This window comes from Anas platyrhynchos, chromosome 2 (assembly GCF_047663525.1).
Source record: "Anas platyrhynchos isolate ZD024472 breed Pekin duck chromosome 2, IASCAAS_PekinDuck_T2T, whole genome shotgun sequence".
Lineage (NCBI taxonomy): Eukaryota > Metazoa > Chordata > Aves > Anseriformes > Anatidae > Anas > Anas platyrhynchos.
This window is the reverse complement of record NC_092588.1, coordinates 34,765,827-34,790,823: the sequence shown is the minus strand read 5'-3', so window position 1 is coordinate 34,790,823 and position 24,997 is coordinate 34,765,827. Positions and strand designations below refer to the sequence as shown.

At 38.3% G+C, this 24,997-nt stretch overlaps 1 protein-coding gene across 1 annotated transcript in view; it reads right to left on the bottom strand.

Annotated features, from left to right (window-relative positions):
* Positions 1–24,997, bottom strand: part of SLCO5A1 (solute carrier organic anion transporter family member 5A1) — a 77,361-nt gene that overhangs the window by 22,000 nt on the left and 30,364 nt on the right. The window contains exons 3-6 of the mRNA XM_005019356.6: positions 23,058–23,190; positions 17,252–17,478; positions 9,384–9,548; positions 4,334–4,532 (exon numbers count right to left, since the gene is read on the bottom strand). Coding sequence (XP_005019413.5) covers positions 4,334–4,532; positions 9,384–9,548; positions 17,252–17,478; positions 23,058–23,190 — 724 coding nt within the window. The remainder of the gene's footprint in view (positions 1–4,333; positions 4,533–9,383; positions 9,549–17,251; positions 17,479–23,057; positions 23,191–24,997) is intronic.

Genomic DNA, 24,997 nt, shown 5'->3' with positions numbered 1-24,997 from the left:
GAGAACACCTTTCCTAGATGTGACTGATGATAAAAGGGACTCTAGTTCCTAACACTTTGTCTAAACTCTGTTCTCCTCTCCAACTATTGTTCTGTGGAAGACTTATGGTTTAGGAATAAAAAGAAAAGGGAAAGTATAAGGCAAGATATTTCTTTACAGCTGTGACCTGTTATTTCAGATATCCAGGCTTGGACTGGTACCTCACTGTGCTGGCAGTCTATACACAGATACTAAAAAAGAGGTGGACCCTCTTCCATGAGGCTATAATCTAAATTAGATGAGGTTAAACAAAACAATGCCTGACTATATTTTGGTAACATCTAAACAAAGAATTGGTTTGCACGTGGCTTTATTAATATTTTTTTTAGATTGCTGTAGTAACCTACACTACTGAACACCAAGGAAACACAAAGAAAAGAAAACCCCTCACCCCACCACACAATTTCTCTAATGTTAATATTGGACTGTATGATAAAAAATGTTATCTTAACTTGATGGTAATATTTTTGGTTTGGTGTTGAACCTTTAAGACCAAGGACATTCTGGATCTGCAGTCTCCTTGTTGGCAAACAGCTGGAATCACAGCAATGACGCAACTTTTGTGTAGCTGTCGAACAAGGGACCCTCTCACTGCACTAGCTAGATTCCTTCTTTGTTGTTATTGTTCTGACCCAATTAGTCACTGCTTCAAAATTATGAGATCTGATTGGACTGAAAGAGATACAAGGGTAATAGAAACCCATACTGGCGGCCCAAGAGGAAGATTTTTTTGTTAAGTGCCTCAGTAACTCAATTACGTGTTTTAACCAAACTTTAATTACACCAAAACAACAAAAAGCAATCAGAAAGGGCCTGTTTTGATTCATCACATGCCAGAAATATGAGAGAGGGAAGTGAACTAATCCAGGAATCTGTCATTATGAGTAAGGCTTCCTGGGAGTCTGTTTAGTTACCCGATATCACAAAACATAGAAAACACAGGTCTACAAACCACCAAAGTAGCTATTCTCTTCTATTTCCCCTTTATTTAACGATGGTGAGACCACACCTGTGGTGCTGTGTCCTGGTCTGGGGTCCACCTTACTGAAGAGACATGGAGCTTCTGAAGAGAATCCACTCCACGTCCACTCTCAGTACCCTGCAGGATGCCAGCCTGAAACACCAACTTACTGATGTTGTTTAGCAATTGCAGATTAAGAAATCTGCTATAACTACTGAGGTTCAATTTTAAATTTATTTATTGCACTGTGATATCACTTTTCAATAAATAAGTTGCTAATTGGGGTAATTTTTGAGCATTTAGCTCTCATCAGAGTCTCAGTGGCTGCACATCAGAGGGACGCTTGAACTTTTTGAAAGCACTGCATGCTGTTTTTCTTCAATTTTGCTCTTTAATGCACTTTTATTCTCCTATATTAAGGTACAAATCTTAATTTTCTTCTGCAAGAAGCTGCAAGAAGACAATTCGCTGATGCAGGGCCTCCTATCTGGGTGCTAGTTATGATGTAAGAGAAGGAATGCCAAACAGCAGTTTGACATTAAGCTCTCTATACTGTGTTCAATATCAAACATGCCTTTAGAGGCAAGGCTGAGGAACTGAAAAACAGGCTCTGAAATGCTGAGATGTATAATAAAGGGGTGTCCTTGACCTTCTTGATAACAGAACTGCTGATAAGGCACCAACAACGGAAAAACTGCTTGTGCCCAACATAAAACAGCAGAGAATCCTTGCGTGTAGAAATGTATTCTAATCTCTGTGTGCCTCCAGGTCCCATCCACTTCCCTTCAGCTGGTACAGTCAAAAAATACTGAGTTATGAACCATACTGAATTATAATGTATCACTGACTACATTGCTCAGTGCTGATGTTCACGTATTTCTGTTAACTAAAACCCAGCTCTTATGTGCTGGCTTATATCTCAACTCACCAAAGGCAAAGAGCTATTTTTTTGAATGTAAGAGAAAAGGAAAGTAGAACTGAACATACAAGTCCAAAGAAAATCAAGAAAGGAGAATCTCCCCTACAGTATGTCTACACTGCTCAGTGCAGCTGAGATCTCCAGGCTGCTGCCAGCACAAGTACCTCAGACAACAGACCTGACATTGCCAAGCTAAGGTAGAGCATTGTGCAAGACAATTTATGCTGAACCAAACAGCTGTAGTGCTTCTTGTATCTGATCTGGTATGTTGAACTGGCTTTGATGTCCGTACACTGTGCTGTGTGCAGTGAATGAAGAACATGTTTTATTAAACCTCGGAATGAAAGCATGCTTTTTTGTTGCACGAACAATTACATTCTTTGATGTCTGAGGCGAAGAGCTCCTTACCAAGTAAATGATTTGAAGCTATCAAATGATTGACCATGAGGAATAACAGAATGTTTACCATGTCATATTTTCAAGATGAATTTATGAGTAGTGGTGCTTCTTTATTATTTTTTATCAGCTGATTTGATCACTGCACTAATAAAAAGTCATATAGGGCTGAGGCTGCAAACTCCTGAACCCTGCTTTATCACACGCTGGTTATTCTCAATTTCTGATGACATTACTGCCTAAGCATACCAATTTTTATACTGATTTCAAAGGCTTGATATACCGCAATATTTCACCAAATTCTGCCATTACTATGTCTCATCTCTTGTAAGTAAGAAGAATTAGATGAAGATGTAAATGAACTAATGCTACTGCACTTTCAGAACAGCTGTGGATAGACTCCTAGTTCAATTCATGCATTTACTGCAAATACTGTTTACCACAAAAGTGAATTAGATACTCTTAAACCTCTAATGTGAATGTTCACATACCAGTAGTTTGCCTTGACTTCAGTTTTGGAATAGATTTTAATTACATAACACGTTTTCATAGGCAGAGAACTACAACCTTCTCATTAGTCAGACAGGGACATTCTCACTCACTGCACAATTCAGTTCATTGCTTTCTGAAATTTATATTTTATTTCCAATTAATTTACATTTCTTCATCTACCCCTGCAGTCTTTCAACAAACATCACCAGAAGATGGACAATTGAACTGTCCTACCCATCTTCCATCCCCATTTTCTCCTTCTTCAGCCCACTATGCTCAGATCAGGATTTATTGACCATGCTACTCCGCTCCACAGTTAGCCCATTGGCACTGAGATTTAACTCTAGGTATTAAGAACAAAAAGAATCATAGAAGCTTCCCACCAGCTCAAGACTTTTAGTTGCTGGTTTTTGTTGCATTAGGGTTTGACAGCAACTTAGTAACACACAGCAACATGCAATGCAAAATACTCTCTATGAAAAGTGTCTATTTTCTTCCTCCCTTGTTTTCCATTCTTCCTCTTTGTTTGTCATTTGGCTTGCTCACTACCCCAGTGTAGTTTTTTCCTTATTTGATCACCCCTTTTCCCGCTCCACACTTCTTCTACAGTCTCTTCCAAAACTCAAAATGTCAGTCCAAAGCTAAGCCTTAAAACTACAATATTCAAATGTCTTTGATACCCAGCAACCAGCCATAAAAAAAGAGGCAGACATTGTCTCAGATGCAGAAGCAAAGTCAGATAAGTTTGTACTAGTCTACAGGCAGCAATTTTGGGGAAAAGTTATTGCATTTTATAAGAAAGAAAATAAAAGCTCACAATCGAGCTTCTGAGGAACTACCTTCCAGTGAAACACCTTCTCAACTTTTACCGTACTTTCTTGCTTCCAAATATCCCTGATGTTTAAAAAATAGCGTATCATGCATTTCTTGATGTCACAGCCTAAATCCCTCACTCCCATTACTTTCCCACATCCATGCCTTCTTGTTCATGACAGCCTTCTTTAAGGGTTGTAATCTGGTCAGTGTCCCTGGCAAGCAATGCCAGGGACATAAAACTTGTTAAAAGGTTCAGAAGCAGCACACACCATGAATGTCAACAGCATATGCACAAATAATTAATCCCAACTTTGGACTGAAGAAGATACTATTATGGTGATATTAAACGAACCTATTCAGAAATAATTTTTGCAATCCCTTTAGTATTTTCATAATTTTCCTGAGCAGAAAACATTTTGAAACACTATCTAAAGTTTTGGCAATCTACACAGTATATTATTATTGTTTTCCTGTGAAATTCAATAATATCCGTCCTAATGCATTTTTCCATCCCTCATAAAGGTGAGTTATAACATAGACTTCATTACAAAACAGATGCAAGATGGAAGGGCCACATTCATATGTTCATACTACAATACTCACCATATTCCTATTTGATCATACGGCTTCTTCAGTACATGGGCCATCAGCATTTTTTACATTTCTTTACCAGGCTTACTGGAAAAAGCTGGTGATTCAAAGGTACTTACCCAGTTGTATAAGGTATATTTATTCCCCCTAGATTAATGCTTTCACATCCAACAATGAAGAGAGTTGAAAAGCACAGCAAAGACACACCACTGCAGATCATAGCCAACTTTGCAGACTCTCTTGCACCAAGTTTCAGTTTTTTGATAATGTAGCCGCCTAGGACAATACCAACACCAGCACTTGGAACAATAATCACACCTGCCAGGAAGAAATTCAAGCAACATTAAAATAGGATGTATAGAAATAGAATAAAACATAAATATTGTTTTAATTCCCTAATTAGATGACTATAAATGCTGTACTAAGATCTCCATTGTCTGATTCTCTGCTAGTTAGCAAACTGAGTCAGACTTTTCAAACCTCTGGAGTGTTGTCAAAGAATTAATGAAAGCCTCCTTATGATATTACCAGCAGCCAAAGCACTATAAGAGACCTATTGTATTTACAAGCAGAAACATCGCTTTGTATTTATTTTAGAATGGGAAGAAGGGATATGCATTGCTCCCAATTACTAAAAATATGAAGAAATCCAAATTTGGACATGGATCTTCCTCTTCTTACTCACATGATTTAGTACAGCAAAGCACAGATGTTAACCTAAGGCAGGACCCCTGAAGCCTGCCCAACTGGGAGCACATGCAGGCAGCTGGCTGCGAATTCTGCATTCTGGCAACTTGGCTCAAGTGGAATAGCACTTTCCTACATCAGCAGCCCCATTCATTTCAGCACAGCCACTCAAGGTCTAAACTGATTAAACATGATTAAAGGAATTAAAATAAAGGAATTAAATCAAACACAGTAAGTTTAAGTCAAAAAAGACATGCCCATGAAATTTTTGTCACTGGTGGCAGTTTGGCTATATGACACAAGGCTGTCCTCACTTCCCAGTGCTTGAGGAGTTAAGTCATCGAATTTCTTGCGCACCTTAGCTTCTCTTGGCTTTTGCTTCTAACATGTGAGAAAGTCTTTAAATAAGGTCTTTGTTAATAAAGATGTGTATATAAATTCCATATATAAATACAGAATTTGAACAACTTTGGCAGCTGCATGTAGGGAGAAGAAGCTAAATATTATATTACAAATTCTTAAAGATGTTGGTCTAGTTTCTAAAGAAGCCTGCAAGATTATCACTTGAAAATATCTTTAATATTATCACAAAGCAATAATATTCTCGTATAATATTCTCATTCTCTGCTACTTTGTGTAAAGGTGAAGGAGACATTACATTTATCAAAATGTTGAGATTGAGAAAGCAAAAATAAGAGGTAAAAATAGTTGCTGCCTTAATTATACTTCCATCACCAATGACATTATAAAGTAAAATGTCATTTCATGAGGAATATTTTTAATAACAACCCTTCACAGAATCAAAAACAGTTTCAAAAGAGCAGAATTTAAATTTATAAGCCTTTCTAGGAGAATTAAATGATTTCACAAAGTTCAAATCTGTTACCTCTCTCAAGTTTCAATGACTGGAATATGAACAAGGGAAACAGATGCCAATCCTTTCACTTGCACTGAAAACCTTCTCTTCTGACTGTGGTAACTCAGCCATCTAAGCCTGCCATGCAGGCCCTGCTCTAAGAAGTCCACATCAGAGAAGCCCACGTACCCAACAAAGGAAGACTGGGATCATTTGTGATGGCTTCTGAAACACTCATGTCAGATGAACCAAATTCCATGGACCAAATCCTTGGTTACACCAGTTAACGTGAATTAAAGATATACCTCAATATAAGGGGTTATTGGATATAATTAAACTTTGTATTTTATTAGTCCTTCCACCTTACAACTTAGCTTTGAGTTCTTAACATCTTCTGGACCTGAATTTATCTTCTCTTTCATATTCTCTTGAGGGCACGTATGTTAGAAAAGCCTTTCATTAGGTGTGAGACTGTGTGTCTATGTCTAGTGTCTTGTCAAAACTGGGCATGTAAGTATTTTGTGAGGCATTTGGTTAGTGGCTGTTCTGTTAGTGAGTTATACTGCACTGCTGTTTGCAGACATCCTCTGCCACAAAGAGGTTAAAACATAAAAAAGATTAGAACATAAATAAAGAGGAGATGAGCAGGAACAAACTGCCTGCCTAGGCTGTCTCTCATTCAGGAGGATGAAAAGGTAAGGGCAAACCTACACAGAGGATGCATAAAGAGAAATTCCTCTACGCAAACTATAGCAGGGGATGGAAAAGCCTTTCTGGGAGAAACTGTAAGGACAGAAGCAGATTTAGCTGCTTGTGGTGAAAGCAGCAGCTCATTCCTTCCTGCGTGTCAGGAAGGCTGAGAAGTTCCCTTGCCCCAAGTACAAATTCTTCATCCCTATGCTCCTCTCCTTTCCTGCAGGGGATGTAAAATCAGAAGTGATATACTGTCAAGGGAACGCTGCTGCTACAGTGCACTTCAAGGAGAGCTTACAGGGCAAAGCAAAGCATGTACATCTAATCAGGACACGCATTCTTCATTTTCAAAGCCATTTAAAGGAATAAAGCTTAAGATCTGATTCTATGCTGTTGCACTGCACTTTCCTTCATTTTATAATGACAGTTTGGCTTACAGGAATTGTGCATGTGCCAAAAAGCCTCCTTGCTACAGCGCTCCAAGGCAGTATCAGCTTTCAGTCAGCAATTTTCAGGCTTTGTCCTTTTTTGCTGTTGTCAGCTGCAGCACTTGAGGCTTTCCACAGTGGCAAAATATGATATTAACAGATACTAATAGTCTGGTAACAGAAAACTGCAATATCTGCTAAGAGGGATACACTTCCAAAGAGAATACTGTAGAGATTTTCAATCCAATTCCGTCTGAGATAATGTGCTATACCATTTCTAGAGCTAAAGGGGGATCCAACCTATTTGTAACCAGCTTAGCACAAGTTACCAGAGCAGGGCTTTATAATATAGCAGCTCTTCCAACTACAAATTATTTGAACTCTCTTTTTCAAAAGTAAATCTTCTATCAAAGCACTAGAAATTTTAACCGTATTTGTCTAATATCTACCTGCAACCTGAAGTCAAAGTTAATTTGGGAATAAATCAAGGAGGCTGAATACCACCTGCTCTACACATGGAAAACAAAATTCCAAACAAGACAAGACTGCAGCACAAACTGCACAAGTTAAAGATATGAAATTTGACACATGGCATTTTTGCTGCTGATTAATGCCATGTTAGGTTAAAAATAGAAACAAAATAATTAATTCTAGCTAATTAAGGAATTGCTGCTTATGAATTGTGATGGAAAATGACCAATATAAAATTTATATCAGTCACATAAGATTCAGCAAGGCAATGTATATATAAAGTATGGATCCAGTAGCACAAATAAATTGTAAGTCCTCCTTCTGCAAACCAGAAAATTTTAGAAACTGAACATATTTATTAGATTAACTAATAGAAATCTAATGCAAAATCTTGTTTCCTTTTCCAATTTTTCCTAGAAAAATAATTTATAAAATTAATAACAACTGTTGACATTCGTGCTAAGTTTAGGAGTTGGGGATGTGGAAGCAGTGCTCACTTGTCCATGTTGAACATATAGCCTGAGCTATTTCATCTTCTTCTGGTACCTTAAAATAGTCTTTATCTACTAATTTCTAACAGGGCAAACTACACATCCAAACAACACAGGGGAATCTTCACATCCTCAATAGGGTCACATTCTTTCTTCTTATTTTAATGTGCTGGCTGTTGAATGTTTTGTTTGGTAACCAAGTTTCTGGCTTAACCTGAGAATGAAGTGAGTTACAGAGCAGCAATCCCATTAAGACTCATTACAGCAAAACTCCTGTGCAAGTGTAGCTACATTAAATTTCTAGTAGAATCATGGCTCCATCAATCAAATTTTCTTCCTTAGATACAGAATACAGGGATTTCATGCCCCAAAGAAAATCTCATCCCAGCAAGTTCTCAAACAGAAGTCACCTCATGGTGCTTCTCTGATGCTTCGCCTCAACACTCTAGAGAGATTTCTTGTGTATCTTTCAGCCACTGTAGGTAACAAGTGATTCCCATTTGTCTCTGTGTCATGCCCCTCTTTCTCTCAGTACTTTTTGTCTTCTCCTCATACTTCACACTTCCTCCCATAACTCACTCTCCACCCCACTATGCCTTCCTTCTCAGGTGTAATATCTGGAAGCATGGGGGAACAAAGAATTAACCTGCCCAGCATTCATAGATATTCTGTATGGAACACAGTAAGGAGAAGGCAAAAATATGCTTATAAAACAAAAAGAAGACACCGATTGACAAGGAGACGGGAAGGGAGATGACCTTCCTGCCGTGGGTCCCAATTCTGCACAAAAATTTGTCCCCTTCCCCTAGGGGAGTTGCAGGTGGAGCTCATCCCTCTCTCATCCCAGAGCAGTTATGAAGCTGCAGAACAGAAACTTTGAAGCTATGTTAATAGCTGACTTGGCTGCACTTTACTACAGCAGCAGGGAAAGTGCCACAGCTGCAAAAGAGGGGCCTCAGACCTGAAATACCGGGAGAGGGAGCATTTGGGGAGCTCTCCTGGCCAGACTGGATTGCTGTGTGCTCTGTGTTAATAAACAATTAGGGAGAAGACCATCAGCCTGGAGGGGAGAGATGAGTAAAGGAAGGATGGTACAAATAAACAATTGGTCACTGGAGAGAAGGAAAGGTTATGATATTTTAAAGATCAAAGTGGATGTAAAATTCACATAAAATAAGAACAGTTTTAAAATATATTTTAAGCCACACAAATCACAGCAATACTCCTGGGCATTTTCTAGCTTTTGTTGCTTTCTTTCCCCCTGAAGGCTATTAACATATTAGAAAATGTCACTATCTAGGCTTATGGGAAAATAATTAAAAAAAAAAAACACTCTTTAACAGTATAAATAGGTTCACATTTTACTAAACAAATATAGCAAACATTAAAGAACAGCCTGGCTATCTAAACAATCACAAAGGCACAAAGCTGAATTGAATAACCTGTTCTAAAAACCGTGTTTTCAGTTCATTCCTCTATTGATTTATTTCATCAGCCAAAAAACAACAACCCTTGCACATTACACTCATTGGCAATGCCTTACCAGTGTAGATGCTGGCATTGGAAGCTGGGATGCCAAACTGTGACTCGATGAACTTGGGAATGAAGGTAATAAAAGCTGTAACAATGGCACTCTCAGCTGTGTATGACAAACTCACAAAAAGGAATGTCATGTTGCTTAAGATCCTGACAGCTGCTCTTGGAAGCTCTATAAAGTGACAAAAATGAGAAATGAATGTTATAAATAATGAGTGAAAAACAAAAGCAAACTGGAACAAAACAAATTGATTTTCTTTGAGATGGACTGTAAATAATGGCTTGCTAGCATCTGGCTATTTGCTGAGCGGAAGGGAGAGTGCATATTTTGAATTGCACTCTTTGCTGCTTGCTCTTACACTATCTCACTGCATCGCCCCAGGGCTGCAGTCCCATTTTTCACAAACAGAACTGAAGACTGCTTTAACAAAAAATATCTAAAGAAACACAGCCCACGCAGTAACAGTAAAAAGCAAGGAGAAACAGCAAGAAATTGTAGCAAATTTGGAATTATTCTGATGTCTTATTTTGAAATAGCACCCTGCTGAACTGACAATACTGAATTTTGCACTCCACATGAGGAAAAAAGACCCCATGCCCTTCTGCTTAAAAGACCACAGTTGGAAAGCTGGGATAACAATACTGTAATTTGAAAAAGAAACCAAACAATTTTACATTAAACATTTTTGTACATGATTAAAAAATTTTACAAAAGCATGCAGACAAAGTGTACTGAAAAAATGATGTCAATATCAATGAATCTCAACATACATTACATACAACTGATATTCCCAGAAGGGATAAAACAATCAATTAAAAATGAGAGCATATCATTAGCTTAAATTGAAAAAGTGTTCATAGATGTTGCAATTATCCTTAAAGCAAATACCAAAACACCATGAAATTCAGAACTGTAGTTTAAAAAAAAAAAAAAAAAAACACTTAAATACTTTTAATTCAGTCCTTTAGTGATGTCAAGATGATAATAGCTCTATTCACGACTCTTTTTTTTTTTTCAGATTTGATGGCACGATTTTTAAACATTTTTTTCCCTTGGGGCTTCTACCAAGATCAGATGTTCTGTCCAAGCATGACAAGTATTATTTTCAGCCCAACAGTAGCTTCCTACTTTTCATGTGAACTGAACCAAAGCCTACTGAATTCAATGTCAAGAATGCCCATTAGAAATATAATGTATTGAGTAAGCACAGAACAGTAGAACTCCTGAGCTGGAACATTACTGAACCTAAAAGTTGTCAAGTCAAAACTCTGTCTCATTTACTCCATTGACTCCAGCAGGTTATCTGTATAAAAGCAAACAGAGTTTAGAATCCTGTCAAGTCGAAGCTTGTCAGACTGCAAATTAGTACCTCAGTTGTCTGACTGCATCCAGTCTTAGCTTATGCCAGTTGTCAAAAATAATCAATTCATTATGAGTACGGGGTTTATAATTTTAATGTAGACAAATGCTCTCTTGCTGCCTCTATGAAGAAAAAAATTAAATGTTAAATACTAAATTTGCTGGAAACAAGTGATGTATAACCTGTATTGAGAAGCACTGAAACTTAATGTTTTTAACCACTTACTGTTTTTGTGTTTGTTTGTTTTGTTTTTTTCTAATTGTGGCACTGTTTACAATCGCAGAACAGAAAAACAAATGAAAATGGAAGTCTGAGGCAATATAATATTAACATATCTGCAGTATATGTAATGTAGCTGTCCCTGTGCAAAAATTACACTACAGTAGTGAGTAACAAAAAAAAAGTTTACTGGTATTTATTGTTAAATATGATGCATGTTCAAAATACAATTGATCAAAACTGATTTCATCGTCCAAGAGGAAATGAAAGAGATAAAACATCTACAATATATTTAGTCCTCAAACCTCATCAACTTTTGCTTTATTTCTGTTTTTGGGTTGGGTTGGATTATCTGATGGAGGCATGGATGCAAAAAGAATCCAAAGAGCAAGAACCAAGATGCTTTTGCAAAGCTTCTCATGAGGCTAAGATGATGCAGTTTAAGAAAACTGCTGCCACAGGGCTGCAGTGGTGCAGCTGTAGCCGGATTTCCCTGGGGACATGGTGCGGGATTGAATGCCTCTCCCTCAAAATGACGGCAAACAGTTATGATCATGCTGCTGCTGCGAGAAAGGAGTCAGAAAAAAGCAAGTGTGCCAGGATTGGATCTGCTAGAAAATGAGCTAATGGGTGTTTTTAATTATGGGCAGCAGCATTCAGTTTTCTGGGTGAGAAGGAGATGACAGAAACACTGGCAGAGAGACTACACACTGGCTGAGGCAGCCCATCACAGCACCAAGAGCCAGAGCTGGCAAATGCACGATACCAGCCTCAAAAAAAAAAAAAAAAAAAAAAAAGACATGTTCATCTTAAAAGATCTTTTCCTCTTTTCCCTTATGGGAAGACAAAAGTGACAGAAGTGGAACAAAAAAGCCAACATCCTCTAGGACACCTGGTTGGCCCCTACCTTTTTTGTTTTTTGTTTTTTTTTGTGTATCAATGCTGACTCAGCAAGAACACAAATCTCCCTGGTCTCAAATGCAGCAAATAGATAGGACATCTTCACTGTTGCTCCAACTCTGTCCTCCCTGCCAAAGTTTTAGGGAAAAGAAGACAAAAAAGTATACAATTGAAAACTTCTTATGGAAGTAAAGGTGCCTGTTCAGTAACAGCGAGTGGCATTACCATCAGTCACTCTGGCGGTATACTCTAGCATCTAAACTTTGTTTATGTATATTAGGATCATGTATGATACATACACAGACATACAATTGGTATGAACAGACCAAAAATACATGAGGAAAAAAAAAAAAACCAGCATCTTTCACATTTCAACCTCATAGTGCTGACTTACAGTAAGTGTTGGTGGAAGAGTGACTTTGAGTAGGCCTCCTAAAAAGCTCTATAAATGTGGAAGAAAATAATAAATCTCTTTCAAAGACTGGACATCACAAAGAGAAATGTCATTTCACTAGGATGATGTTCACTAGGATGATGTTTGGTGTTCTCTGTAGAAATAAACTGGAAGTCTCTGGCCCAGAACTAAATCCAAGGTCTTTGCTAAAATTATTATTTTAAAGGACTTTGTCCAAATATAATACCTAGTAAAGTTTAGCCCTTCCTGGTAAAACTGATCTTTGGGAAAATGTATGGTTTAGAATTTTTTATCTAAAGATACCAAACAACTAATTAGATAAACAACTGCGGAGCTATTGAACATTTTGCTCTGGCTTTCTGATGTAAAGCTGTGCTTTCTGTTAACTCCTACTTATATCTTTCAGGGTACTGAGCACTCAGCCTAAAGGTCATTATTAATTTGAAAACTAATTAGCACATTCAAAACTGGATTTGTACTGCTAAATAGATAAAATTCAGAGTGTCTTGGAATAAGCACAAGTTCTCTTAAACCCATGTGAAGGCTTCTCCAGGGAACAGCTCTGTTCTCATTGCTGTAATTTCTGGCACGAAATAAATCAGATAATTCCTGTACGCTGCACCAACGCATGCAACATGTAGCAGTTGAGGCTTGAAACTCTTTGTGATTCCTGAAGAGCAACTGCCTGACACACAAGGAAAAGCTTTTTATTAAGAGTTTTGCAAATAAAAATACATATCCAGAATTGGGTTTTCTCTGGTTTCCTCCTATGATTACAATAAAACCCTGTGCAACAGAACCTGCATTACTCTCCAGAATCTAAGAATTCTAGTAAGAAGCAAGAATGATAAAAACCTTAAGGATCCTTTGTACTACATAATCAATCATGCATTTAAAACATTTCAATGTCACATTATTTTTGTGCGACTAGCCATAGGCCTAGACTCTCATTTCAAGGTCATTATTAAACCTGTCAGCTTCAGATTTTTAGTAGGTCTTCAAGAACCATCCCTCCTTTTAGCAAGTGTGGAGCAGAAACAAATGTCATTCTGTCATTTGAACAAATAAGTCTCTATCAATTACATTCCTAAAATGGAAGCAATAATTTAGTATGGCTGCAAATATGTTCACTCTACTGTAAAATAATTAAAATAGCAAATTCTTCTTTTTTTTTTTTTTAAATAACATAAATATGTAACTAAACATAAATTGGAACCTGCCTTGCTGGACTGGTTTGCTACCTTACTGGCAGTTTTCTTCCCCTGCTGCTCTTTCACCATATTTTACCTCTAGCCTCTATTCATTTTCTTTCACTGGTGTACTGGACCACTGCTTGACTCATGGTAAGGGAATAGCCTAAGAAAAATCTGCAAGCAATACAAATATTTGTAAATACTGCTCTAAGCAAAACTCTTAAAGTACTGTAAACAGTATTTCAATTAAAAATAAATAATAATAAAAAAGAAATAATCCCAACTTTACTTCCCTTACCATAATTTATTTTCTTTTAGCCCTATTCTTTTACACCTAGCCAAAGGTGAATACAACCAGGGGAATAAACTGTCTGGCTCTACAGCACCGTCCTCTCGTGACCCTTGTAAGGGTGACACACACATCAGCAAGAGGATCTCCTTTCCAACTGTGCTCAGAGTCCTGACAGCTCTGTCCCAGACAGCTCTGAGAGTAGTTTATGCCATACTGAAATCCCAGGGACAGCTTCTGTATTCACACAGTACAAAGCAGAGCCAATATTTGAGACAGAATTTTGGTTTTGTTTGTTGGAATGGAAATTACCATTTTCAGTCACACATGACTATTTGCTTGCTTTCAAGCAGCTTCTCAAGGCTCCAGATAATGTTGATCATCACTGTACAGGGCCACGCCAACTCTTTCTATTTTGGGTCCTCCAGGCTGACAGAAGCCAGGAGCAGGGGGAATGACCAGCTCGAGGTCAGTGGCACAGCAGAACCTCCAGCCCATGGTCTCCTGAACTCTCTGACATTTACAGGGCTCACTGAGCACCTCTGTGCACAGCCCAGCATCTCCTGCTCTTGTGCTGATTCTTACCGACTGCTCTTCATCTACTGCAGCAAGTTCAGTTGGGTTCCTCAAGGGAGCACTTCAGCACTTCACATCCCCCAGGAACTTCTTTTACCTTGGCCTGCATTATTGCCATGCATAATTATCCCATCTCAGTTCAGGATTGACTGGGAATGGCATACGACAGCTGGCAGACGTGAAAAGGCTGACAGGAAAATTGCACTTTTAAGAGGCTGGGCTCAGATATAACTCTGCTTTAAGTACATATATATAGGAAAAAAAAAAAAAGACTATTATAAAGTACATGCAATTAACACCTCTTAGATTAGATCAGTACATTTTAGGTGAGTGATATATGAATTTGCTTTCTTTACTCTGCCCCTTTATCCAATTGCACAGTCAGTTGCATTATAGCGGTAAGAAAAATGGATTGCAGAAACAGTTTCTATGGTACAGAACCCTAAGGGTATCCATATAATAAATGAAAACAGAGGTTTTGTTTGCTCACGTTCTTGATTTATCTCTGTGTGTGGGATTGCACTATGACTTCTTCATTATAAATCTTCTTTATCTCATGTTATTTATGTTACCTCCATTTCTTCCAATAAACAACATCCAATTTTCTTCCTCCTATGACCTATATAATGCTTTTGATACCTGCCTCAGAAGCATTCTCCCTCTCACTTTGTTTACTTGCAACATAAATAGAAAAGACTGAATTCCAAACCCTTGTGTCTTGAAAAATGAGAAAAAGCAAAGATGGATCTATATTGTTATCTGATTCTAGCTCTATCACGGGCCAACAAAAACCCTAGGTCACTGAAGTTGGAAGATACTTGCAGTTGGAGCCAGTTTTGTTTTGTATCTTCAGACTGTGCTGGCAGCTATCGCAGGAAAAATGACCCTATCCCTCTCCTATCACAACTTTTCAATACATTTTCATTCATCTAGAAAACTAACTTCAATGAAATTAGGACAAGTTACAGCAGGACAAGGTTTCCCAAGAAAGACAATGTCAGATCAGAAGATCAAAGTAAACAGTCTCTTACATGAGACTTTCCCTAGCAAAGATGCAGGCTTTACAGGTTAATGGCACTGACCTCTGTCATGACAGACTGCGACATCACTGGTATTTATTAGAACAGAACAGAAGATGTGACCTACTAAATCATCTGTCCCCCAGCCATTGCCTAAGCGGAGTTTCTGCCATAACATTCTATTAAAAGATGAAGCCCTGAAACTCAATGGGAAGTATAAATTGTACACTGCATCTCAGAAGCAATGCTAAATGACTTAGACACATGTGGTCCTTTTTCCTTCCCATTATAAATGACATTACATCAACTGAGAAGCTTGAGGCATGATCTCATTCCATAAAGCCCACTTAAACTTAAAAAATAATTAAATGACAGTGCATTCCTGCTGCAGGCACTCTTTGCTAGGGCGAATGACACCTAATAGCAAAGCTATTATCAGCTTATAGCAAAATACTTTTCCCTGTGTTATCTTGACTCGCTCAGTGTCTCTCTGACATGTGGAATATAATTCTGTTTTTCACTGTTCCACATGGTGAAGTTTCTCTTCTAAAGAAACTCAAATGTTTTGTATATGAGAAGCTCTAATTTGGAGGCACAATTATTATTGTAATGTAGGATTTTGTTAGTAGTAGGTATGATACACATTTAGGCTGATATATACCTTAGACTCTTACGACATGACCTGGAAGGTGAAATTATGTTCAGAGAACCAGCATCATGAAAATCCTCCAGTTGCAGTGTTTGGCTGAACACCTGTATCTTTTCCAGGCACACCTACAGGATGAAGCAGTTGCTCTACTGTGACATTGCCGGCAATGGTTAGAAAGAAGTCCAGCCTGATCTCCTGTTTCCTACCTCCCTGACCTAGTAAGAATACCTTGATAGGAGAACCCCACAACTACTTTTGCTAGTCAGAAGCCTATAGGTTTGAATGAAAAACAAAAACAAACAAAAAAAAAAGTTTAGAGTACAAATTATGTCTAATGATACAAATGACATTTCATGATTTCTCTCAGTCCTAGGAGAAATCCATCAGAGTATTATAAACCTGGAACACTGCTTTCATATCACAGAAATCAGGGTGGACAAAACAGCATCGATAACACAGAGGCATTAAGTTTTGTTCATTTTTATCCTGTATTATTCAATATTATGACACTTTTAAGCCTACATTTTAAACTTCTAAGTTACTTGCTTCACATTGATTCATTTTTAACAACACTGCATTTCTTCCCATGGCATTTTATCCATCACTAGTAGTAACTGTTAAATTTCTCATTAATATTTTACTCATTGAATAAAATAAAAATCACATTACTTGTCAATCTTTTGAATTCTTCTTGTTTCAAAATTAGCACAGGTTTCATTCATCCTTGCCTTTGGAAAACAAAAAAAGCTTGCAATACACCATAGCCAGGTAATGCATATGAAATAAAACAATCTTCTCCAGTTAACTTGCTAAAATAGAGGAAAGTAATTTAAATCACTTAACTAGAATTCCTTTTTAGTTGTTTTGTTTATTTTTCAGAAGAGCACTTTATTTTGTGAAGAAAAGCTTAAGCAAGTAAGACAATTGCAAACTACAAGGTGCACAAATGTGCCTGGTAATAAAGATCATGTAGTTTGATATAGTTATATGACCTTACAGTTTGCCATACAACTATAGCAAACAGACCCCCTATTACCTATTTGTCACTGGTACATAATAAATGCTTCAGTAATTTATGTAAAGTGATGTCTCACTCTTGCAGGTGTACTTTGTAATTTTAAAAGACCGTCAATAGCAAAGCATAGTATTACATACAGCATGCAAAGAATCTGCCTTCAATTGACTTCATACAACCCTAGAAGACGAACCTGTAAACAAAATTTAAAGCATTTAAAACTTAAAAACAAACCTCACCTTTAACATTTTTTCCAAATCCCATAGAGGCAGGAACTGCACTGTCTGCTTGTATTTTGCTATTTGTTTTCTCTTTCATGACTTCATCATCACTTGAAACATCATCAGAGTTCATCTTCTTTTTCTTTTTCTTTTTTTTATGTCGAGGAGGAAGCTTTTTTGGAAAGGTAAACATTGGAAATATCACAAGGAGCATTGCAATGGCACAAAGGAGAAATCCACTCCACCTAATGCCAGGAGATAGGAACAGAAATGAAAGCCAATGCATTACATGAAATAAAAACACCAAAGTGATTATTACAGGCTGTACTAGCTGGAAGGACAAATTTGCAAAATATGGAACACTGAAATTAGAGTAAATTAATTGAGTGGAGGGGAGCTTTTACTGCATTAAAACCTTTAATTAGAAGATGTTTCTGTTGGCTTTCCTACTGATAAAGGTATTTATACAGAAACCAGCAAATGGTTTCTGAAATAGCGCCAGGTTTGAGTTCCTGTAAGTTTTCACTTCTGATAACTACTCAGTACCAAGCTCTTAGAAGTAGGCATTCACTTTTACTTTGCCTTTCTCAGATAATTCACAGTAAAGGAATATAGTATTCCTCTGGAGAACATGAAAAAGGTTATCCACAGCATTATCCATGGCATGATGTCCAGATGGATATATCAGGGCTAAATCTGTTCTGCTTTCCAGTGCCAACTTCTCAGTGCACTGACTGTCCAACCCTCTCCCTTCCCAGTGAAGAGCTCCTGAAGCCTGGCTGTACACAGGCAATGTTCTGCAGTTCATGCCAGGGCTTATGCCTAGGACCTTGCAGCTCTGCTCTTCTACCATGACCAGAAATACCCCTTCACAAATAAATCCCTCTTCTCTCCCTCTGTTTTATAAGAATGGGACACAATCAGCCCTACAAAGACCTCTTGGCTCACACTGAACGACATGGGGACTACCCACAGAGAAGGATAATGCAGGATGTAGTGCCAGAAATGGGCCAACAGTATACACACAATTATCTTCCCTGAGGCCACAAACCTTCAGTAACTTTAACATGGCCACACAGATGGGCAACAGGGCCTTACCAGATGTGCAATAGGGCCTACTGGAAAGTATACTAGAGTTAACCTTCAGCAGTCAGAAGGCAGGTAGTCGAGTATAAGGTAATATAATTTTTCCTCTACATTTTTCTCTACTAAAAGACTTCAAGGAAATATGTCTAACGCACACCAATGCTTCCATAAAGAAGCATGACCTCAGAAGTCACCCACCGAGTTCTTCCAGTGTACTGAAAGTGTGGGTGTCATTAGGTACTAACCTAATTTACACAAGTGCTTGGAAGCTTCGTTGAAGCACCTTACTCCAACATCGAAGCACAGCAATGAAAGTTTGAAGCTCTTTGCTTTCAAATCACAGTTTGCAGGACAAATTTTATATTTTTGTACGTCCTTTACCCTTAATAAAGTAAGCTACCCCAGGAAGCTACTAATTAAATATTTGTGCACATTTTTAACATTTAAAAGTATAGAGGAGAGAGGATTATCTGCACAACAAACAAAAATGTTTGGCATCACTTTTGCAATGCAAACATATTGCAAACTATATTTTTAAACAAAGGCTGATCCATACACGTGTGTACTGGTTTGTGTGATAACAGGTTATGCAAAGGCAAACACGAAACGAACTTCCATGTGTAACACTGATTTTGTTAGGAAGATTGTGCAGGAAGCTTTTGTGAGGCAAATCTAAGTTACTGAAAGTTTTCACTTGCTTTGATATTACATAAACAGAAAATCCTCTATTCACTCATTTTAGCTGATAAAATACATGGATTAGCAACCAGTCTTTCAGAAGGATCAGTCAGCGCTATCGAATAGGGAATATATCGGCAGGCTGAATAAAAATGTAGTAACATCCCTTTCAGGACCTCAAAGGCAGAAGCTGCAAAGCACTGATCAAAGAAACAATCTGTGGCAATAACAGATAGAAATATGAAACCACCCACTCAGCGGGAAACAGCAAAGGAGACAGGGCCTTGTGATGTAGCACGAGATGAAATTCAAATCCAAAGGGACCATTATGGCAGCATACCAAGTGCTGGAGATGTCACAAATGCAGCAGTGTATGTAATTATGTGCACTGTCTACATTTCACATCTTCCTGGAGCAGTATCAAAGAACTCGGAAACAGACAAAAGAGGATATCAAAAATAATAAAGACACCTACAATGGGAAATGAGAGGTCAGAATGGGATCTGTATTAATTAAAAAGCCCTTGATTTCCTGTGTTCTTGAAGTCAAAGAAAATATGCAGGGGAATACCTCAAAGGCATCTGCACAAGCCTTAAGACCTCAAATAAAAGCAATTAAAGCTAAGGAAGGACCAGACAGTGCTGGAGGAATTCCTTTAAACTTCTTCCACTTGTGTGGAATGATGATGAAAGACGATATAAGAAGAACCAAGTATTAAACAGATTCAGAACTAGGTAAACACTTCAAAAAGTGTCAGCAAAAGAAAAGTTGATTCAAAGCACTTGACAGACTGCCAAGGGCTACTCCACAACTAACGAGATCCCTATACCGCACATTAGCAGTTCTTAAAGACAACAACATGACAGATGATTTCTAACAGATGTCCCCACAGTTACCACACTTGAATAAAAAGCAGTTTTAAGCATTTGATGGGATGGCAAAGACAGCTGGCCTGTAATTTAGCCCAGAGCACCTACAAAAAACAGGTGTGCAAAACCCAGGTGTGCAACCCAAGTTCTGTGAAATGAGGAAAATCAAATCAGAAATAACCCTGAGAGAAGCACTTTATCAGGTCTGACATGAGATAAACCAGGTTGCCTGTCCTGCATATATGCAAAATACCTCTTAGAAAGGAGCAGCTTAAGTAAAAAAACAGACCTCTGAGCAATTTTTGTTGTTGTATATCACTGTTGCTATATTTACTATCTTGTAATCACTGCCTCCTTTAATAGTGGAATTTTTCCACTGGTTCCTGTGATAAGTAGAGTTAGGAACCTTACAGCTATAATAAAGGAAAGATGAAAATCAAAGACACTAATTCACTTCAAAGGAGATGAGGCTGAGAAATCTCAAATATGACTGCCCATTAACTTAACTGCACCCTACTTTTGAAAAGCATGTCAGACTCTCTGAAGTGCTAGACTACTCTTATATTTCAAATTGTTAGATTACATACATAAAAATAAATTTGGATATGTGGCACTTCCCTGCAAGGAGAAAATGTCACAGTCCCAGAAAACAGACTTCAATGGAAGGAAAGTCTACACTTTCAGAGCCCTCTGTAACCAGGCAGTCATTAAGTAACAACGGACAAAGGACCAGTTGTAACACCATTACGATTGTAATTTTAAAGGGTAGATAAAGCTTCAGAAAAGAAAAGAGAATAAGGCACAGATGCTCTAAGCACCACTGAACTTTTATTAGAAGCCACCACAGACAGTGAAACTAATTACCAGAGATTTGATAACAGGCAATACTCTTGAGAAAGTTAACAGAAAAAAAAAAAAAAAAAAAAAAAAGTAGAGACCCAAAAACCAATAGAGTAATGCAGCAACCTGGAACACCATTTGGCAGTAGCCAATCTACCAATTTAATCAACGTGATGGAAAAAATTAATGACTTTTCTGTGCTGGCTAGAACATGACTCGCTTGCTGAGATCCTGTGACAGCTGATTTCCTGCCTTTCCTTCAGTCTTATTTGCATCACTTCTACCAGCACCCCTGTCTAAAACTGAAATCACCAAGATACCTGTTCAGGTGATATTGAAGATACATAAAACCCTGTTTAACATAAAATCTTCCAAATGCACAAACTAGGCTCTTTAGTCCCTTTTGCTTGCAAGGCCTGGCACAGTAGGTACTCTCAAAGCCTGAGCACAGAAATGTTTGTGCAAAGTGACCTCTCACCACTACTGCCACAGCTTCATTGGCTACAGCACTCCTGAAAGATGCTGAGGATCCAACCCTGGCACTCAGTCTTCTGAGGGAGGGAAGTTGAACTTGTAATTCATGAGAAAGGACAGGCATTTTTTTGCCAGATCTCTCTTGCACACTTGGCTATGACAACATTACAGATATCCAAGCTAGCTGTGTACTAGCAGTAGTGGCAGTCCATCAGCTGCTTCACAGAACTCAGTGCACATGGCCTGAGAAGCAGCTTTAGTTATGTCCATGCTGCTTTGGTTATTTTATCCTTAACTTATGTGTTTAAGCTACAGTCACAGAGATGTGCCCACACTACAAGGCAGTTACCTCAGTGGTTACATTATAGACAAACTCAAAATTAATGCCTGCCCCGCTTTCACATAGCCCCGCTGATTTCAATTAATGGATATATTTATGGGCCTGTTTAAGATTTCAAGTTGAATAACTGAAACATTTCCCTAAAAGCACAAGAAACATAAGAATTTTACTAGGAATGTATAATAGTTTGTTCTGGTCTCAAATCTCTTATTCAAAATTAGTCAAAGCTCTTTTTAACACTGTAGCACATTCACATCACAGATCTTTCCTGTGAGATATGTCAGTATATGGATGAGAGCACAGAGTCATTAATCCCAAGGTCACAGAAGAGTACTCAGGTTTGCTCTTCTCTCATTGAAAATTCAGCTAGACCTGTGCAGCAATGCTCTTGGGCTAAAATAAGACATATAAAGCAGTGATAAACCTTCAAAGTATTAAGAACACTCTAAAGAATGATTTTTCATATCAAACTGTCAGGATTGATCACTGTAGTATAAAAAGAAACAGATATGGTCTAACTGAAGTGGCATAGCGACAAATACTAATCCAGTGCACAAGACCTAAAACTGTACTCTATAAAATACTGGGGTCAAGAATCAGAGAAAAAAACACATCAAAGATGTGCTGAAACAAAAGCAAGCCCCCAAGCTTCTCTAAAGAGCCAACAAGATGATTCAAGGATGCTGATAAGCTCCTTGAAATAAACCACCAACACAACTAACAGCTGAGATGCACAGCAGGGGCTTCCTCCTAAGATGACAAACTTCAGTCTTCCTTGGGCTTGCATGAAGATTTCAAGACATATTTATGAATTATCTGGGGGAAAAAAAGCCATTCAAAGCCCCCTCAAGACACGCTTCCAGACACGCTTCCTCAAGAAGACATTTCCAAGCAGGCCACATATCAAAGGCTGCACAAAGACATCATCTAAGGATTACGGTTGTTACATCTCAGCACTGCTGGCAACGTACTGTTTACTAGAGAATAATGTGATGGTTTACATCATCTGCTACTCAAACACAAGCCATCACCCAGAGTAACAAGACCAGAAAGGCTATGTTATGACACCATCCTATCTCCTTCTCCTAGACAACCATAAATGAGTTTACTATTTCTCACTTGGGTTGCAGAGTTCAGCATTTCTAGCTGCCTGTTTTGGAAAACCAAAGCTGGGATTTATCCAGTTTCCATTAGGAAGGGATAGGCTCTGGGCAGCAGTGTTCTTGACAACCTCCTAAAATCTCCAGTATACTGTCCTGCCATTCCTGTGCTGAGTGCTGTCAATTGGCACCAACTGTGTCAGTCAGAGGAAGTCCTGGAGCCAAAAGCAGGAAGTTTTCCATTAACTGTACACACATGTTTCTGCAGCATTTCCTCTCTGTCAGGAGCTAGTATGCTGTAATCAACACGGCATACTCTTCTTCCTCGGCCTCCTCCTACAGACCCAAACAAGCCCTCAAGGGACATGATTTCCCACCCTGTCTCAATTCCCTACTGGCAATTTAGAGAGTCGTTCTGAAAAATGCTTGACCCTTACCAGTTTCCAATGAATCGGGGATCACTCTGGTCAATATAAACAGTTGTCCTAGGATCAACATAGAAACCAATAAGAAGTCCTCCCAGTAAGTAGCCAGCTGCAGGACCAAGTGCTCCCATTACATACATGATAGCTGAGGAAATAAAAGATCAGAGTTGTTAATCAATAACACTTCATTAGTTATTTGCATGTAAATTGGGGATCTAAAAGTGAAAGATGCCTCTTAAAGCAGGGAATTTTGCACCCCAGAAATTTCAGAGCCCTTTTTTGCAATCTTCAAAGGCAGCAATTTCTGTGTAAGTAAAATATCAGTAAGAAAATTACTGCTTTCTGCACATTTTCAGTCAAATTACAGATGGAAGTATACAGTATTTTGGCATTTTGGATGGAAAGCAGATATCATTTTGACAAGATTTTTCATATTTGGTAACATTTCCTTTGAATAAAAACTTAACAAATTTTAAAATATTAACAGAAAAAATATAAGTAATGGTAAGCAAAGAATAAAAGTAATGCATGGCACCAAAGAACAGACTCCAACACTCCAGCTTAGTTACCGTCAGATAAATGCTGGATTTAAAAGAACCATCAGAGTTTAGAAATCCAATACTCCTATTTTGGAGATTGACGGAATTATGTTTTTATCTGTGCAGCCACAGACTTAGCCCTGTTGTACACACCAGTACCAAGAGATCACAGATACTATATTTCCAGAAGACTCTTGCCTTGTTCAGGACATTTAAAATTTTAATGTTATTATTAAGGAAATTTCCTAATTTAAAAAGCAAGTTAAATGAAAAAAAAATCTCACGTGCAAACCTACAAGCATATATTTTACAACATCATTGGTCTGAACATTGGATGACAGCAAAATCCTTATCACTCAAAATAACAGAGTAGGCTCCTGTCTGCTGTGTCTTGTACAAAATACTCCACACAGTGAAGCCTCCAGTTCTTGCAGTTCAATCATCCATTGAGAAAGCATCGCAGCTCCCATTTGGCTTGTGTGCCAGTGCTGCCAGGAGCAAGGGAGAGACAGAGGCAAGAAAAGACGGCAGATATTTCATCTTAGAGTGGGGCCAAGACGCCACTGGACCTCGGACCCAGGAAAACTTTCTGCAGCTCCCAGTACAGATATAATTGTGAGACACCAGCAGGAGCAGACAGAAATATCTGTTGCTTGCTGACAAGAACTGAATGCTGAGATTTAGAAATCTTGCTCTCATTTCCAGCTTTTGAAAGGTAGATAATTTAAAGGCTATCATTTGTCTTGCCCTTAAATCCTGTCAGTTCCACTCCTTTCCTCTTCTACTTCTGCAAATCCCAAATCAACTTCTGAACTAAGCCAAGGTCAGTTACCTCAGCCTTAAAATTAGATACCTTTAGCAAGATCCATTTATTCTTGACCATACAACCACAGCTATTTTCCAAAGATTGTTCTCATATTCTCCATCTATTTTCTTCCTTAATGCATTTTGCAGCACACATCCCTTTCAAGATGCTGCTGTTCTGCTTCCCGTACTGTCTGGCTGGAAGCATGAAGGACCAGATGGGTTGTAAGGGATGGTCTTTGCCACACACTTCCATGTCTGAGACCACAAAAAAACAAACTCCAGCAGCACAGCAACATTTGCTTAGGTGCTGCAGTCTCACTACACAGCACATCAGAAGAAACCTGATTACCGAATTATCTCAAAACAACATCTTCACTCCAAAATCTCCATCTCCACATAGTTTCTGTATGCCAGTTGCTCTCCCTGGCAGTGTGCAGGCTCCATACTGTTTGGTCCCATCCTCAGTCAGATGTGCTGCAGCCTGGGGTTGCATAATGGGGTTGTAAGAGCTTGGGCTTCTGTGCTACAAGGTATAGCAAACTACATGTATATCTCACAGACAAACAACTAAAAGGAAATCAATAAATCTGCCTGATTAAACTAAAA